The sequence below is a fragment of the Anas platyrhynchos genome, chromosome 5 (assembly GCF_047663525.1).
Source record: "Anas platyrhynchos isolate ZD024472 breed Pekin duck chromosome 5, IASCAAS_PekinDuck_T2T, whole genome shotgun sequence".
Lineage (NCBI taxonomy): Eukaryota > Metazoa > Chordata > Aves > Anseriformes > Anatidae > Anas > Anas platyrhynchos.
This window is the reverse complement of record NC_092591.1, coordinates 45,587,219-45,603,086: the sequence shown is the minus strand read 5'-3', so window position 1 is coordinate 45,603,086 and position 15,868 is coordinate 45,587,219. Positions and strand designations below refer to the sequence as shown.

Genomic DNA, 15,868 nt, shown 5'->3' with positions numbered 1-15,868 from the left:
TTAATTCAAAAGTTGGCAACATTAACATGCAAAGATTAATTTTCTTTTACTCAAGCACCTCCTACAACACGTTTTTTTGAACAGGTTACAAAGAAATTACCTCCACATCAATCACATTAATAAATGAGATATAGTAGGAGTGTTGCATGCCATCTGTCAATCCACAATGAACCTTTCTTTATATTTGACTAAGTTTTCCTATGTAATTTAATAAAATTACAAGAAAAAATTAGGACAGCTATTATGACAGCTCTGTCTTTCACTCACTGGAGTCTTGACCAAAAGACAATTTGAATACTTAGGACTCATCCCCTGCAAGACTGGAAATCTCTCCTTTAAGAGTATGATGCACATATCAGGTCCTATTGAAATAAATGCTGCTTGCCCCATCATCCACTGGTCACAGAATTTGTACCTTCACAACAACCTTCAGGTTGCTCAGCTGTCAAGTGTTTCTCATCTGGAATGAAAGCCATTCATTTGCCCTTGATGTCACACTCATTTACGATGGCTGAAATGTTTATTCAGAAGGGAAGTAGAGATAATGAGCAAGGTTTCTTTGCTCTTGGTTACCAGGGGCTATTCACAAGACTTCAGACTCACTCGCTGTGCTTCTCATTGTGACACAAAAAGCACAGAAAAAATAGTGTTGCCAACTGTCATTATTTTATTATGACTTTCAACATATTTGGTGTTTAACTGAAAGCCTCAATTTCTGTGCCTTTTTTTTCCCTCTGTATGTGATTCAGGTTGCTGCTGTAAACTGGATAAATTGACAAAATAGATTTTTTTTTTTTGTATAGACAGGCAAGGAATATGCCTTAGACAATGCATTTCTTTGTGGCCTATATAGGGCTAGAATGGACTCAAGCATTTTGTTCTCAAAATGAGGATTTTGTATTTCTCACAGTCAGTACAGAGGTTCAGATAAATCTGCACAGTTAGGTACAAGAAGACACAAAGAATGAATTCAGCACTCAATGCAGACCTTAAGATACATGAGTGTGCAAGCTGTGATGCATGGAAGTGCTTCAGGGCTTCTAGGAACCCAACCCAGACATTTATTTATTTTTGCACAGAGAATAAAACATGGTCTTGGTTCTCTCTCCTGTTATGCTGGGAAAAGTACGTAGAAGAAAACTTCAGTCTTTTCAGCATTTAAGTTAAAAATCCGAAATTAGTTCTTTATGTAACAAGCAAGGATTGTTATACATATTTCATATATGCTTCAATCACATGGACAGTCCACGGATTTAGTGGGACTATATCCATGATCTATGTGAAAAATAAGAATCTACATAATCTTGGTATCTGTTAAGATTATGGGAAATTTATACAATATTTAACAAAACAGTATCAGTGAATTCCTATAGAACGTAGTTGGAATCTACAAAAATAATGTCAAATGCCTTAGAATAGTATCTTTTTGATAGGTTTTACAATCATCCTATGGAAATGCTTTACCAAGCACATAAATTCCCTATTAAAATATATGGGATCATTAAAGATACCCTGAGAAAAAAAAAATCACCTCATTCTTAATAAACCAGTTAGAACTTTTCAGTAAGGAGAGGGAAATAGTCTAGAAGCATTTGTAAATCTCAGATACATTTATATGTTTTGACTTGGTGAGTTAATAGTAGCCCACTGCATATTGATCTGCACCCCTGTGAAATCCAGGGATGCCTGGTATAGCCTTACCACGTAAAATAGCTCAGGATTTGTCTCATTATCCTGTATAAGTCATTTCTATTAACATTTCTCCTTTTTTGTCATCCACTTATGTCAAGCACCTTCTGTAAATCTCAGGTGAAATCCACAGGACACTTTGTACAAAAATGCATTTTGAATAATTGAGTGTCTGGTTTAGTTGCTAAATTCAAAGCAAGCCGGGCTATGGCACTGTATATTTTGTTGGATGTATTTTCTGGCTTTGTGGGGTATTGGCTGCATGATCTGATATAAACTGAGGCTAAATGAACTCTACAATTTGTATTCCTACAGCCACAAGTTTATTTATTGGCTTTTTTTTTTTTTTTTTTTTTTTTCTCCTTGGCTCTGTCTGTAAGGTTCATTACTTACAGTTACTGCAGAATCAATTTGAAATGGCCAAAATCAGTGATGGAATTTATAGCACAATAAACGTACTGCTATACAAGTGCTGTTACACATGAAAGGGCCTGGGAATATTCTTTTCAGCAATCCTTCTACATAGTAGAGTGTTCTGTTTTTATCAATTTAACAGAATCATCACAGGCATATTCTGAAAGGTGTAATCCTGACAGCTACACAGCAGATTTTCTCTGAGGCAGATATTTTTACAGGAAAACAATATTATTGATAAAATCTTAGCATATCAGAACACAGAAGGGAAACTGAACACATCTTTTTCATTCTCCACATCAGGCATTTGAAGTTCTATTTCACCAAAAAAAAAAAAAAAACCATAACAAACCAACAAAACAACCAACAAAACAACAACAAAAAACAAGCCAATCCTGAAACAGAAACAGCCTATAACCACATTCTCACACTCCTGAGATAGATGTTAATTAGTTATCAGTTTAGGAACTCTGCAATCTAAAGTAAGAGCACAGTGGGCACTATGGTCTCTGGAAAATGTGGAGGGCACTTGGAGCTAAAACATAAAGTATAGCATGAGGAGTTGCCTGCTTATAAAGTTTATAAAGATTTACAATTCTATTTAGTCTATTCTTCTTCCCAAGTATCTCTATTACAGACATCTCATATTTTATGCCATTTTGAAGCACAAAAAGTTTTAACTTTAGCATGATACATTGCGAAAAAAATACAGAAAAGACAGATGGCAGGCTGTCCTCCCCAAAACTCAATTTCATAATATGCATGTGATTGCTAATAGGCGGGCACTAAAAAACAATTTTCCTTGACGGAGAAGAGCTGATAAATTGTCAACATAAACTTCGCCTGTGGTTGCTCCAGTGATCTAAAGCTCTTCTGTGAGTTTTGTACCATCAAAGTCTGCATCTTACAACCATATCAAAATTTATGAACGCACATGACTATAAAGTGACTGAAAGCAACCCATAATGCATGTTTGCCTATTGTGAATCAGCTCCTTGCTTCTTCTGGAAAAACTGTGTCCAGTGCCCCTTTCTTAACCCTGGGCATGTGACTGTGGGAGAACCAGGCTAGGTTCAGTGATGTCTGGTGAGTTAATTAAGATGGCTTTGCATTTAGATATCTCTTAATCACAGTGCTAAGTCTTCTGGTAGACTGCCCTAGCCAACATAGTCTTTGTAATAACATAACAAAGTGAATGATGACAAAAACTGAAATTAGTTAAGTATTTAGGGAAAAATATCTACACATCTGAGCAGGGAGAAACAAATGAGAAGGCTATTAAGCTAGTGGTTTTCAAAAGGAGAAATGTTTCTCTAATATTTCAGATAAAAACATGCCTAGACATTCCAATATATGACAGAATTCAAAAGGCGTGTTGTATTCACATGAAATAAAATAAAGCACTGCATTTGTGCATGCACACATTCTTGGGGAAAATTCCTAAACTATTTGTACGTTGAATAAAAACTGTTTACATTGAAAGTACAAAGCATTCATTTCAGATTTAAACATTTTACTACAGCTGGTAAGCATGAGTTACAATTTTCTGAAAGGCTTATAACTATTAGATATCTGTATACCTGTAGGAATTAAGATCTTATTTCTCAAAATAACTGAGAAGCAGTAACTCAACAGCATATGAGCAGACGAGTGTCTGCTCTAGTATAAACATATTTGCCTGGAACAAAATAAGGTGATGCTCCTACCACATATTTAATTAGAAAATTTTCTTAAGTTTGATTGTGAAGACTATGAAACATTTTGATTGGTCTCTTCCTATTATACAGATAAGATGCTGCTTGCAAGGAGGTGACTAATTCTGTAAAGCGAAGCCATGGGAAGAATCCATAATTCTTGAACTTTCTTTTAACTAGAACAATACTGTCAATATTAAAGTCCTGTTGCTCTAATTGCTTGCAGTTTATATTGCTCTTCATATGCCCCTTAAATTAAAAATAAAAGAACTGCAGTAGACTAGGAATAGATTTCAAAATTAGGAAATAATGCCAGACTTTGGCAGATCCGTTCTTTTCCAAGTATATTTGGATAGAGCCACTGGTGTTATATATTGTTTGGTCTAGGATGGAAAATTATACAGAGCCTAGAATTATAACTGAATATATCTATACAAAGGAAAGGGAAAAGGGGGTGGAAATGAGAGCTTTTAATGTGCTACCACAAACAAAATTGAAAAACATATTGTTTACAACTGATGAAATAGACCTTGACTGTGTCCTTTTAATGGCAAGCAATTCACACAGCAATGTGAACAAGAAGTTCAGAGAGAATAAAATACCTATCCATAAAAGTGAAATAAAACTTGTAACCCTCTTTAGGGTAACCTCTTCAGAGCTCAGACCTCTATGCAATATGTATGGATTGATAATACAAGCTCTAATAAGAAGTTTGCATGAAAATTAACACTTACTGTAATACACTTAATATTTTCATTTGTTTGGGGTCTTTTGCATGATTTTTAAATAACGTAGAAAATTAGAATAGATGTAGCCTCCCAAACTTATTCTCAGATATTATTTTTCTTTAAGCAGGCATGAAACACTTGGTTCTAAGGAAGTATAGCCAAAAAACATAGCAATAACAATTAAAATTTCTTATTTCATACTGGTTATAGATGTATTAAGGTATATAAGCTCCAGGGTCAGTATAAGCCTTGCTCAGCTTTCTTTAAAAGCATTGGGAGTAATAAAGACTTCCATTTTATCTTCGGTGAAATAATACTGCTGAAATATCACCTCATTTTTGATGTCAGCAATGATTTCTTTTTACCTCCATGATGTCAAATGGGAATTATTATTATTAGAATGACAGCTTCCTAATGATGCTGTAAAAAGAAGAAACTGAAATTTTTCCCACCAAACATTCATATTCTGCCTTCTCCGTAGGGTAAAGCAGATGGGCTCGCCCAAACGCCACACTGAATAAAGATATTCTTCAGCTAGTATCACTGCATAAAACAGAAGAATCAAGAAGCATGCCTGAACATTTAGAAACAGAGGCATAATAGCATATTGAGTTATACAGTGGTGTATATGCACTTTAGACAATAGAGCAAAAGGACATTTGTACTGTAGGAAGACTGTCTGGGAAACATGGCCTGAAACCTGTGATCAATTTTCTGTTCTAGAAGGTAAATACAGAAAATTAGTGTGCAGATGCACCAGGTTAAGTCAACAGCTGGAGGGAATAAAAGCCTCATGTAATGGTCCTTGTTCTACCAAGGGCTTCATGTATAGCATACTGGTGCTGAAATGCTCTGTGCCTTTATTATCCTTTTCTGCTGCATGAGCAGGTACAGAGGAACCTTCCTTCTTATTAACAGCAAATTATATAAGAAATCTGGCTTTTGAGGAAATGATAGGCCTTAAACCTTATGAAGCTACCTATTTTTCTAGAAAGTCTGTGAAGAGCAACCGGAAAGTGGTACTATCCGTGTGAGGGAGTGGGGCATTTTGACCTGCTAGTACTTTCACTTTGGTCCAAATATAAAGAGCTACAGTGCATATCGTTTCCCTATAATTTATACACATGCATATTACATATGCATAATGCATCAGCTTCATACTAAAATCTAATGAGAAGCTTGGAGGTCTTCAGTTTGGAGAAATATATGGTGGGTATGAAACATATTAAGCAAATGGAAAAAAAAAAGTCTCTATAGAGTGTTAATTTTGATATAAGAAAAGCAAGTTTGTAAAGAGCCAAGCCAGATGCCAGCCCAGGAGGTGGCTGCTGCCAGCCCTGCTCCTCTCCCACATTGAAGTGGCCAGAGGAGCAGAGTCAGGGAGCTCCCATGGGCAAAATCCAAGTGGCAGGAAAACATGTTTCCCTACTGGGACATTGCTTCTTTCTCTTTCTGAGGACAAAGATTTTGAAGTAGTTCTTCTACAGTCAGTGGTACCCCAGTTTGAGAGCAGGAATTCATCTTTTACTAAGTGTTCTGTAAATGTGCTGCTAAACTTTGTACCATTTGATCAGAGTATTTTTTATTTGGCATCTCATTTTCCCTATTCAGGGCAACCGTCAAAACAAAGGAAGTACCAGCCTGAGAAAATGAAGTGTGATGTGCCGGAACACAGAGATGATTTGACAATATTCATGTGTTAGAAAGAAAGGCTGAGGATGAAGTACTGCATGCAATCACGGCTGGCTCTGACACAATCGGCCATTGTTATCTTTGGCATATACTTGATCTCTTGGTATGTCAGCACTTTCCAGCCTCAGAAGAGTGTTGCAAAAGTACATTCATTAATACAAATGACATTATAAGCAACAGGAAAAAGCCAATAAAAGATAATGCTTTCTGAAGATACAAACCTGCACAAAAAGTAAAAGAAAGTTTTTTTTTTTTTTTTAAAAAGAGAGAAATGGGTTAAAAATAAATGAGAAGTAAAGATGCTTTTCCAAGTTTAGGACTCGGTGAAATCATAACTCAGTGTTCATATGATTCTTGCACAATGTAAATAAATGAATACAGCTATTATATGATGGAGAAATATGAAAAGTAGGAAGCAAAAAAAAAAAGAGGAACTTTTATAAGAATTCTGTAGGGACAACTTTGACAGGACAAAGAAACATACTTATGAATTGTGGGCAGCTAACACATTTCAGCATGTATTGAGTAGAAGAACTGATGATGAAGGAAAGATTACTGGAAAATTAATGATGACAGTATTTAAATAGGGTCTTAAATATTTCCAGCTGTAAAATAAATATCCTCTGTTGTTTTTTACATTTAAAAGAATATGTGATTGAAAAAAATATATATTAATGAGACCCAGCTTGTGTAGCTGGTATGTAAAAGGTGCTGTACAACCTTAGCTGTTCAAGAGAACACACACTGAATTATAGAGCCCTTGCTTTTGTAGAACGGATGTAGAGACAGTTGATAACACACAACCTCTTTACCTTCTTGAGTGCAAAAACTACAATCTCTCCCGGTGTCTGTGTTACACATGGATGATACATTTGAAATGAACTTCTTCTTTCCCAACTAATATAGCCTGTGACAGATCGTAGTGTAATGAACGGTGATATGTGAATGCAGGTACTAAATTTATGGAACTCCTAAAATACATTTTTGTTTAGAATTTTTGTGTAATTCTTTAAGAAAATATTTCCTTGCCAAGGCAGCAGTGAAGAATACTCTCTTGCAAAAATGTGGTCTTAACCTTCTAATTAACCAATGACACTATTTATACAAAAGGTAAATACACGTGTTTGCGTAAATTATCAGGATTATACCCTTATGATTTCAGTTTAAGATGTGTATTTTCAATTTAACAGCTATCAATCTAATTTTACCATATCAAGATGTTATGCAGAATATGAGATAAATTTTCTTAAATGTAAAATTCACTGAAATGCAAGCCTTAGAACCTTCCTATTATTCTCATCTTAGTTCTGAATTTCATGACTGCTTCACACTCAATTTACCAGATTTACCAGTGGAGAGATGATACTGCTTCTGCAAGTACCAATGATGAGCAAAAAGATGTGCTTTTTTACATTAGCTTGATATTAGTTACATTTTTTTTCAGGGTATCAGCTTCTTGTCCTTTCTAAGCATACTTTGGAGAAAAAGCTTTGAACTGTTGAAAGAGGTAAAGATCTATAAAAAAGCTACTACTGTCTGCATTTACACATCGAATACACTGTTTACATTATGAAAAGGAGGCGGGCCAAAATATCCCCTGGTGGCAGTTAGAAAAACAGCCAAGTGAAGCAGAGATGTTGGCAGCAGCATGTGCCTGAATTCTGGCTGGTGATTCTTCACAGAGCACCGTGTGGTTCTCTTGGCTCCTACATAAGGCTTATTCCCACTCACTAACAACAAGCAGTGGCAGACAACAACAGCTGACAACTTGAGAAAATTTTGGAAAGTGAAGTGAAGACTTCTTTCCTCCAGTAGGCATTCCCACCTAGTAACATGATACTTTCTCCTGGAGTATAATAGGTGGCATTGTCTGCTTCTCACTCTGTTGAAATCTCACTGTTCTCATCCACCCTCACTGGTCTGTGAGGAGAAGGAAAGGGATTCACAGGAAAGTGACACTGGAAAGAGACTCGAAGGCCCACTGCACTACTAGTTCACATTTAGATAAACAGTGCTACTTAGTGCAACAAACTCTTTTTTTTTTTTTTTTTTTTTTTTTTTAATCTCTCTGACTAGATAAAACTTAGTTCTTGAAAGAACGCCTGATTTGGCTTGCAGCTGATATATGTCCATTTTGAATGTTTTGTTGCGTATCAGAGTAAATCTTGATCTCATAGTTTTTTTTGCTGTTATATTCACTGATTTTTAATAAAGGTAGCTTCAGAACTATACTGCCTAAAAATCAGAACCAAAGGCATTTGCTGCTATTTTGGTGATGAACTCTTTTTATATCACTCATACTTTGCTAACAGAATTTATGAAAATAATTAATCTCTCAGAAAGTAGACTGTGTTTGCTTGATTTTATGCTTTCTTTCCTTCCAAAATCCAGTCTGTGATCTAAGGTATTTCCCATTTACGCAGCTTGGAACATGCTGCAACAAAATCACAACTCTGAAGTCATATGAACATTGAAGACACTATTTGAGGAGAAACAGATCCCGATATGGGTGTCACGAATACTACAGCTGCAGTCAGCATGAGGAATGATCAAAGTTTGAATGTGTCTTTTGAAGAAGGCTGTTATTAAAAGAGCTTTTATATAATAGTAGCTGGTTAGTTTTCTTAGTACTACTGTAATAATAAATGCCTAACATATTCATGTCTCTGGATGACAGAACAGTTCTACAAATCACAGCTGATGCTCAGCCCTGAAAATGTGTTTTGAGAAGGTGTAGCTAGTAGCTGCTGAACACTTTTAAGAAGTTAGTTAATGTGTTTAGATGTCAAGTGTGAACCAAGCTTCTCCAGACAGCTCTCCTAATAGAATCTCACAGCTCTGTAGCAAGGCATAAAATGAACTCTAGTCTTCTTAATCCTGTGGCAGACCATCTTTTCTTGAACCGTATCTTTATATCTACAAGTAGATACTTCATAAGTCTCAGATTGGCCCATTAGTATTTTGTTCTTTTATAAGTAATGCTGCATCTTTACTAGCTAAGAGACTTCCTTTTGACTAAAAGGTCATCGATTTACATGGGTGAATTCTCGATCAGTTCTTTCTCTCTGACAAATTACCTTTAAGTCTTCTCAGTGCTGAAAAGTCTGGGGAATGCATGTGCTGACATTTAGAAAACTCTTCACATAATGCTTCCTGATGTTGGTTTCTTATTCCTTCTTCACTCAATTAAGGAGGTGTGGCAGTAGCCATGTGATGAAATACTAAATTTTGCGTTTTCTTCCTACAGAAAAGGTCAGGATACCTTTCTGGGACAGAGTGAAATCCTTGACAAAAGATTTCAAGGGGGAAAAATATTAGAAGAGAAGAAAAGAATTTAGGCCAAGCTGGAAAGTGGGATATGCGAATTCCCTCAGGCTGTGGAGGGAATTAAATCTGACTCTAACATAACCCACATCCAAGCAATGCACTAATCATTAGACTATTATGCAAAAAAAAAAAAAAAAAAAAAAAAAAAAAAGTGTTCTCAACAAGCCCATGATATATTGGATTCTTAAAGTGATTTTAGCATAGAAACATCTGAAATTCTGAAATCCAGGTGAATCTTTCCCTTAGACAGGAAACAATCATTTCAGTTTTAGACTGAATCAAGAGAACAGTATCACTAGGCAAATGTATTTGCACTAGGTAAGTGCAAAATGGCATAGTTTTGTCTAACAGAGATTTTGGCTGCCTTGCTCTCTTGTATACCTAAATGCTGCCAAAAATTGCACTTGAAGTGCACAACTGAGATTTCCAAATCTCACCCAACTCTTCAAATTCTTCTAAAGAAATAATATAAAACATTTTTTTAATAAAGTAGTAATATATGCTGTGAAAAAGGCTAATAATAGAACTGTGATGAACATAAAATTGCAACAGTAAATTTAAATTTCCATCTTCAAAATTGTCATTCAAATAGTTCTAATTTCATTAAGATTTTAAATGCAAAAACTGAGCAGTTTCAGAAAATGTTTAATTTTAAATAAGATGGTAGAAAGATAACATTAAAAAAAAACAAAAATATGAATACATGTAGACTAGAATGACTAATTTGAGAAAACTTTTTTTATGGAGTTTTAAATATTTCTCACATTTTCAAGTTATACTGAAAATATTTTGATATACATTTACTGATGTATGAGGCATAGCTAACCAAATTTCAGTAACCTCCATTACTGAAATGTGGACATTTGATTTGTGACAACACATCAAATTTTCTAAACTAAGCTTGCTAAATCAAAACTTTTATATATCAATTTACTTAATTTTATGTGGCATGTCAACTGGTACGTAAGATTATACTGTTGGTTTTAACAGTTCTTCGTGCTTTAATAAATAATGAATTAAGATAATTTTGCTCCCTTCATTGCAATTTGGTCAGTTTGATTAAGTTTGTGCATTTCCTCCAATAAGTTCTGTTACATATGAAGAACATCAGGAAGAGTAGGTGTAAGTACCTGCTTTTGGCATTGATAAGAGCTGTGAGTCTGTAAAGTAGCAATGTAGGGGTTACACTTGTCTCCAGTACTGACAATTCTGTGCCATGCCAAAGGATTTCAGAACTCCTGTAGGTCATACATATACATACATACTTATATATATATTCACACAAATTGCTGAAACAAAGTCAACTTCATTCATCTCTGAAGACTGTGTATGTGCTTTCCCACAAACCCAAGGTGCTTGTGAAAGACACCAAAGACTCACTTCACGGACAGGTATCCAAATAACCTTTCAAATATTTCTTTTCTAGATAATAAGGCTCCAAAGTCTAAGGTTATATGTAAGATTTAGCTCAGTGCATGATAGCTGCTCTATTTATTTCCAGTTACTGAATTGTCTGAACTCATTGCCTTGTGACCTCAATGTTTTTGATGCTTTAGTGAAAGAAACACGCAGGCTGTTTCTTGTTGACACCAAGTGGGCCCAAAAGGCATCTAGGTAGCATAGCAGGTAGAAAGTACCGCTCCAAGTATTTCTATAGCCTACAGGATTTTAAGGATGACCTGTTCTCTTCTGATGGATAGCCAAGAACAGGTTTCTGGGAGACGGTGAGGCAGCAGATGTTGGTTATCCCAATTCAGATATTGCCATGGTGACAGTAAAAGTACTAGGGAATCTGGATGTGCTGACTACTTCTTTATCCCATTAATTATGCTTTGTTCAAGAGACCAGTAACAGACCCTAAAGGTTTGAAATAAGAAAATCCTAGCACAAGCTGACATGAAAGAAAAAATGACAAAAAAATGACAAAAATGACAAAATATGATAGGATACTATAGGATAGTAGGAAATGTATCAGTGGACTTGAACAAAGTAGTTTCAATTAAAATTTGCTTTGACATATATGTATGAAAGTAGGATAACAGAAACACTGAAGGTGAAATAAGCTAAGTGGACAGAATTGTAACCGGCAAAAGGAGAAAAACAAGTAGAAGAGATAAAATGGAGACAACAAAAATCCAAATGAAATACAAAAGTATTTGTTATTGAAAACAAAGTAACAACAACAACAAAAACAGAAAAAGGAAGATGTGATATATTTACAGCAGAGAAAAACAGTGAGTCTCTGTATCATATATCTTAGACAACAGTTGTAATGGTAATACATTCTGAGTTTTGCAGTGAATGGAATTACCATTTTTCTCTTTTTATTTGTTTTCAATGTGTTTTGTCAGCTGACTACATTTTATCTGACTTTTTTACTTTTTTTTTTTTTTTTTTTGGATTGTAGATTTACTCACTGAACAGTGAATAGCTCTCTAGCACTGTATCTAAGCTCTTTTCCTACAAGCTCTGAGACTAAGAATATAAATAAAGAAAATCCCATTCTAGGACAGTGCTGGGAAAAAAAATGAAAGGGAAGGAGAGAGGTAGGATTAATCATGTAGCAGCCTTCCTGTTTCAGACTTTTAAGGTAATATCATTCATGGAAAAAAGACCATTATCTCCATCTTTAGGTATAATTCAAGTCTAATTAAATCAGTCCAGGAAGGGACTATAAACAGGGTTCATCTCATGTCAGAACAGTCTGGAACAAAGTCTCTTTGAGGTATACATATATGGATCTTTGTAAGTCTATTAGTGTGGCTTTTGTTCCCACATTTCTTTTCATAGGAAATTAGTTCAGACTAGATCAACCCAAATGATTAATCAATCTTGTTCTCTGACTGTTTTCAATTTTATGTGATTTTCCTGAGGCAGGGATCACTCATTCTGAAAATTGCCTAAGCATCTTGTGGACCACCTCAATCATTTGCTGTCTAAAGAAAACATTCATGAGCATTCCTCAAAGCAAGGGAAAAACGAAGATGTGGTTTCTAAGTTCAGCAAGAGTTTGAAACATGAAAAAAACATTTCACAAAGATGCAAAATTTTTGTCACTGAGGACTGAATCCATGGGGAACTGTGTACCCTTGGCAAAGCTAAAACCTGACTCACATAAGATATGGTCTTCTCAGAACACTGCTCCTGTTGTATGTCTGGATGCTTGATTAGGATGGTTACCCTCCCATGATGACACAGGAGCTCAAGGGAAGATGAGGAGGAAGGGAAAATTCAGTGCTCTGTATATTCAGGCAGCGGCTCTTGAGTCAGCCTGCTCCACCGGGATTTCCACAGGAACTCTACTGCACATGGCCCCAGCTGGTATACTGCTTCCTGAATAAGGGCTGGAGGTCTTCCAGGGCCCCCTGACACAGAATGCATCCAGCTATTCCCATGAGCTTTGCCGATATTATGTAACTATTCTTCCCTTTGATAATTTCTTATAGCTGTACATCCATAAAGCTCATGGATCTTTACTAATTTTTATAAAATACATACCTAAGCTATTTCTAGAGGCCTCAGGTTCATTCTAGTGCTGGACTTTCATAAATCAATAAGTTGGTAACTTTCCTTGAAGTATGGATGACATTCACTATAGCAGTTGAGTTTTATTATGCTCACCTAGTACGCTAAGAAGACACTAACATGATCCAACTCATCTAAAATAAATGTACAGTTTTAATAGGCAGTGAGGCTCACCAAAGCTTAGATAATTATCAATCCATAGAGCACAGAGTGTCAATAACCATGTTTTTGAAAAACCATCAAAGTGCAATTTATGTGATTGGACACAGCAGAAGTAAGTCAAAGTCTGTCAGTTACAAAATACTCCTAAACATCAAAAAAAAAACACCTCTGTATCTGCACCTGTCTAAGATTTGCACACTGTTTCTGCAATTTTATTCATCTTGACTTGTTGCTTCCTCATGGAAAAAAAATGGGAAAACTAAAAAAGAATGTTTTAACTATAGACAGTTTTGTAAATTATATTTTTACTTTTTCTCCATTCTTTGTGTCTAGGGGAAATTGCCTAAAAATGATATCTGATCTTTCAAATTTCATTTCATCAGTTGTGGTTTATAATGTTTCCATGAGACATCAGCAGGTTTTAAAAGAGAAATTACATTTATATGATAGACATTACCATGTCTTTCTTGAGTAAAGGATCTACTGAGAATTTCAAAAACTGTACTGTAAAAAGTAAAAAACCCACTTGTGTACCCGTGTCCTATTTCGGTGCTGGACTAGCATAAGTTTGTCAGAAGTCCAAGAAGAGAGACAACAAAGTTACTCAAGTGCCTTCCTTGTTTTCTCACCTACATTTGGCAAAACTGTCAGAATGCAAAATGCAAAGATGAATTCTCTATTTTTTCCCCTTATTATTTCAGTAAAAATATCCACTGAAGTTCTCTGCCAATCTAATTTTGGCCCAGACCTGATAAACCACGCTTAACCATGAAAATGAATATAACTCCAATAACCTGACTAATTCATTCCTTTTCTTCCTCCTGAGACTTGCAGCACAACTCTGAGTCTTGTACCTTCTGAGACTCGAAAACCTGACAGTATGAACGAGTAGTGAATACATTCTTTCAGGTGCTGACAACTGAAACCAGATCATAACTTTTGGTGTCTTAAGAAACTGTTCATTTGTACCTAAAATTCCATTAAGAAACTGTTAATTTGTACCTAAAATTCCATTAGCAACTGCTTTAATCATCTTGATGCAGAAACTATCCAATAGAAGGACTTTCATTCATTTGCAAAAAGGCATTTCTGCCAGGAGATTTTTACTACTCAGATAAACTACCTTGATGTCATATTCACAGAGAATTTTGGGGGATGAGTGAATTGGGGAATTTCACTTCAAAGCTCCTCTAAATCTTCCTCTGAAAACTGAAAAAAAAAATAGCTTTTAAAGTTTTTAAATGAGCGTTGACGAGCACCTTCTCTAAATACACACACACTTTCTCAGACATGTTTCCTTGAACCACTCTTTTATCTTCTTTAATACTTAATGGATGACATATTTCATTCCAGAAGTTGACAATGTTAAAAATGTGCTATTGCTTCTAGTTTTAGTGTACTGCAAAGCCACTGATAGCTACAGGCACTATAAGCGATATATGACTGAAGAAAAATGAGATTACTGCTGATAAGAAACAAGAGAGTTTCATATCTTAAAAGAGTAAGAAATCCAGCAAATATGATCCCCAGCAGCAGATACCCCTCAGACAGACAATGAAAGACAAATGGTGGAAAAGTACTCGTTATGGCTTGTTGTTTTCTTCAGCCAGAAGAGCTATGAACCTAAATAGAAAATTGTCTGCATGGAGAAGTTCTACCTTTCTGAGAGAACACATAACCCCCCAAAAAACGAACAGTCTAGGTAAATGAGTAGTAATTTCATTAAGGAAAAGTGATGTTATTGTGACCCACCTTTTTTGGTGAAATATACATTTACTCTGAAAGTGTTGCTCTTTTGAAGGCCTTCATGCTATAATCAATATTTACTGTAATAATCAATTTAACAGAGGTGTAGTACCACTACCAAACCGTAGGCTGGAAATACCGTGCTAATCGTTCTTTAACAAAAAGAATGAAACATATGCAAATGTGAAATAATTCCTTCCTCTAAATATTAACGCATCCCTGATATGAAAAGGAACATAATTTAAAGACGTCAATATTTCATGCTACAGTGCAACCCTTACCTTGTATCCTGACGATTTGATGTGCACTCCTCGCTTGGTCAGTGTAGATTTCATTCGGATGAAAAAAGAGCGCTCTAGAGTGTTGTCACTGGTTAGTAAACTGGGGCTTGTAGATTCCACTAGGGAATAGAAAAAATACATATACACATAATTTAGATTTTATACATCCCCTCTAAGCTATTTTTCAGGTGCAATCCTTGAACTCACTAAAAATAAATGACTGATGGATGCTAAGAGTGTTGTAATCAATTTACCTCGTTTAGAAAACGTTTACTTAGCAAAAAAAATGTGAAAAATATATGTATACTCAGTGTCTCATTTTGAAGTTTTTTTTTTTCCTAGAGAATTTTTAACACATATTTGCCTCATTAACTCTTTCTTGCACAATTTTGCTATGACTTGAATTATTTTGCTAGGTTATTGTTATGCCATCTTTTTAAAAATTATGGACTTCTTTGGAGTTTTGGAAAAGACAAAGTGACACCAAGACAATTCTATCTGCTAAAAGAGGATGCAAACTCTTCAGATCTTTATCCCTTAGACCGCATTCCTTTCTTGCAGTGATATCTACAAGTCACTGCTGCCTTGGTTTCTCCAGTACTGAGGGTTA

General features: G+C 35.4%; 1 protein-coding gene across 11 annotated transcripts in view; it reads right to left on the bottom strand.

The window, feature by feature from the left end:
* NPAS3 (neuronal PAS domain protein 3) overlaps window positions 1-15,868 on the bottom strand; it is a 613,181-nt gene that overhangs the window by 44,029 nt on the left and 553,284 nt on the right. For all 11 annotated transcript variants that reach the window (XM_038179119.2, XM_038179121.2, XM_027458865.3 and 8 more), the window contains one exon: window positions 15,259-15,377. In XM_038179119.2, the coding sequence (XP_038035047.2) occupies window positions 15,259-15,377 (119 nt within the window). The remainder of the gene's footprint in view (window positions 1-15,258; window positions 15,378-15,868) is intronic.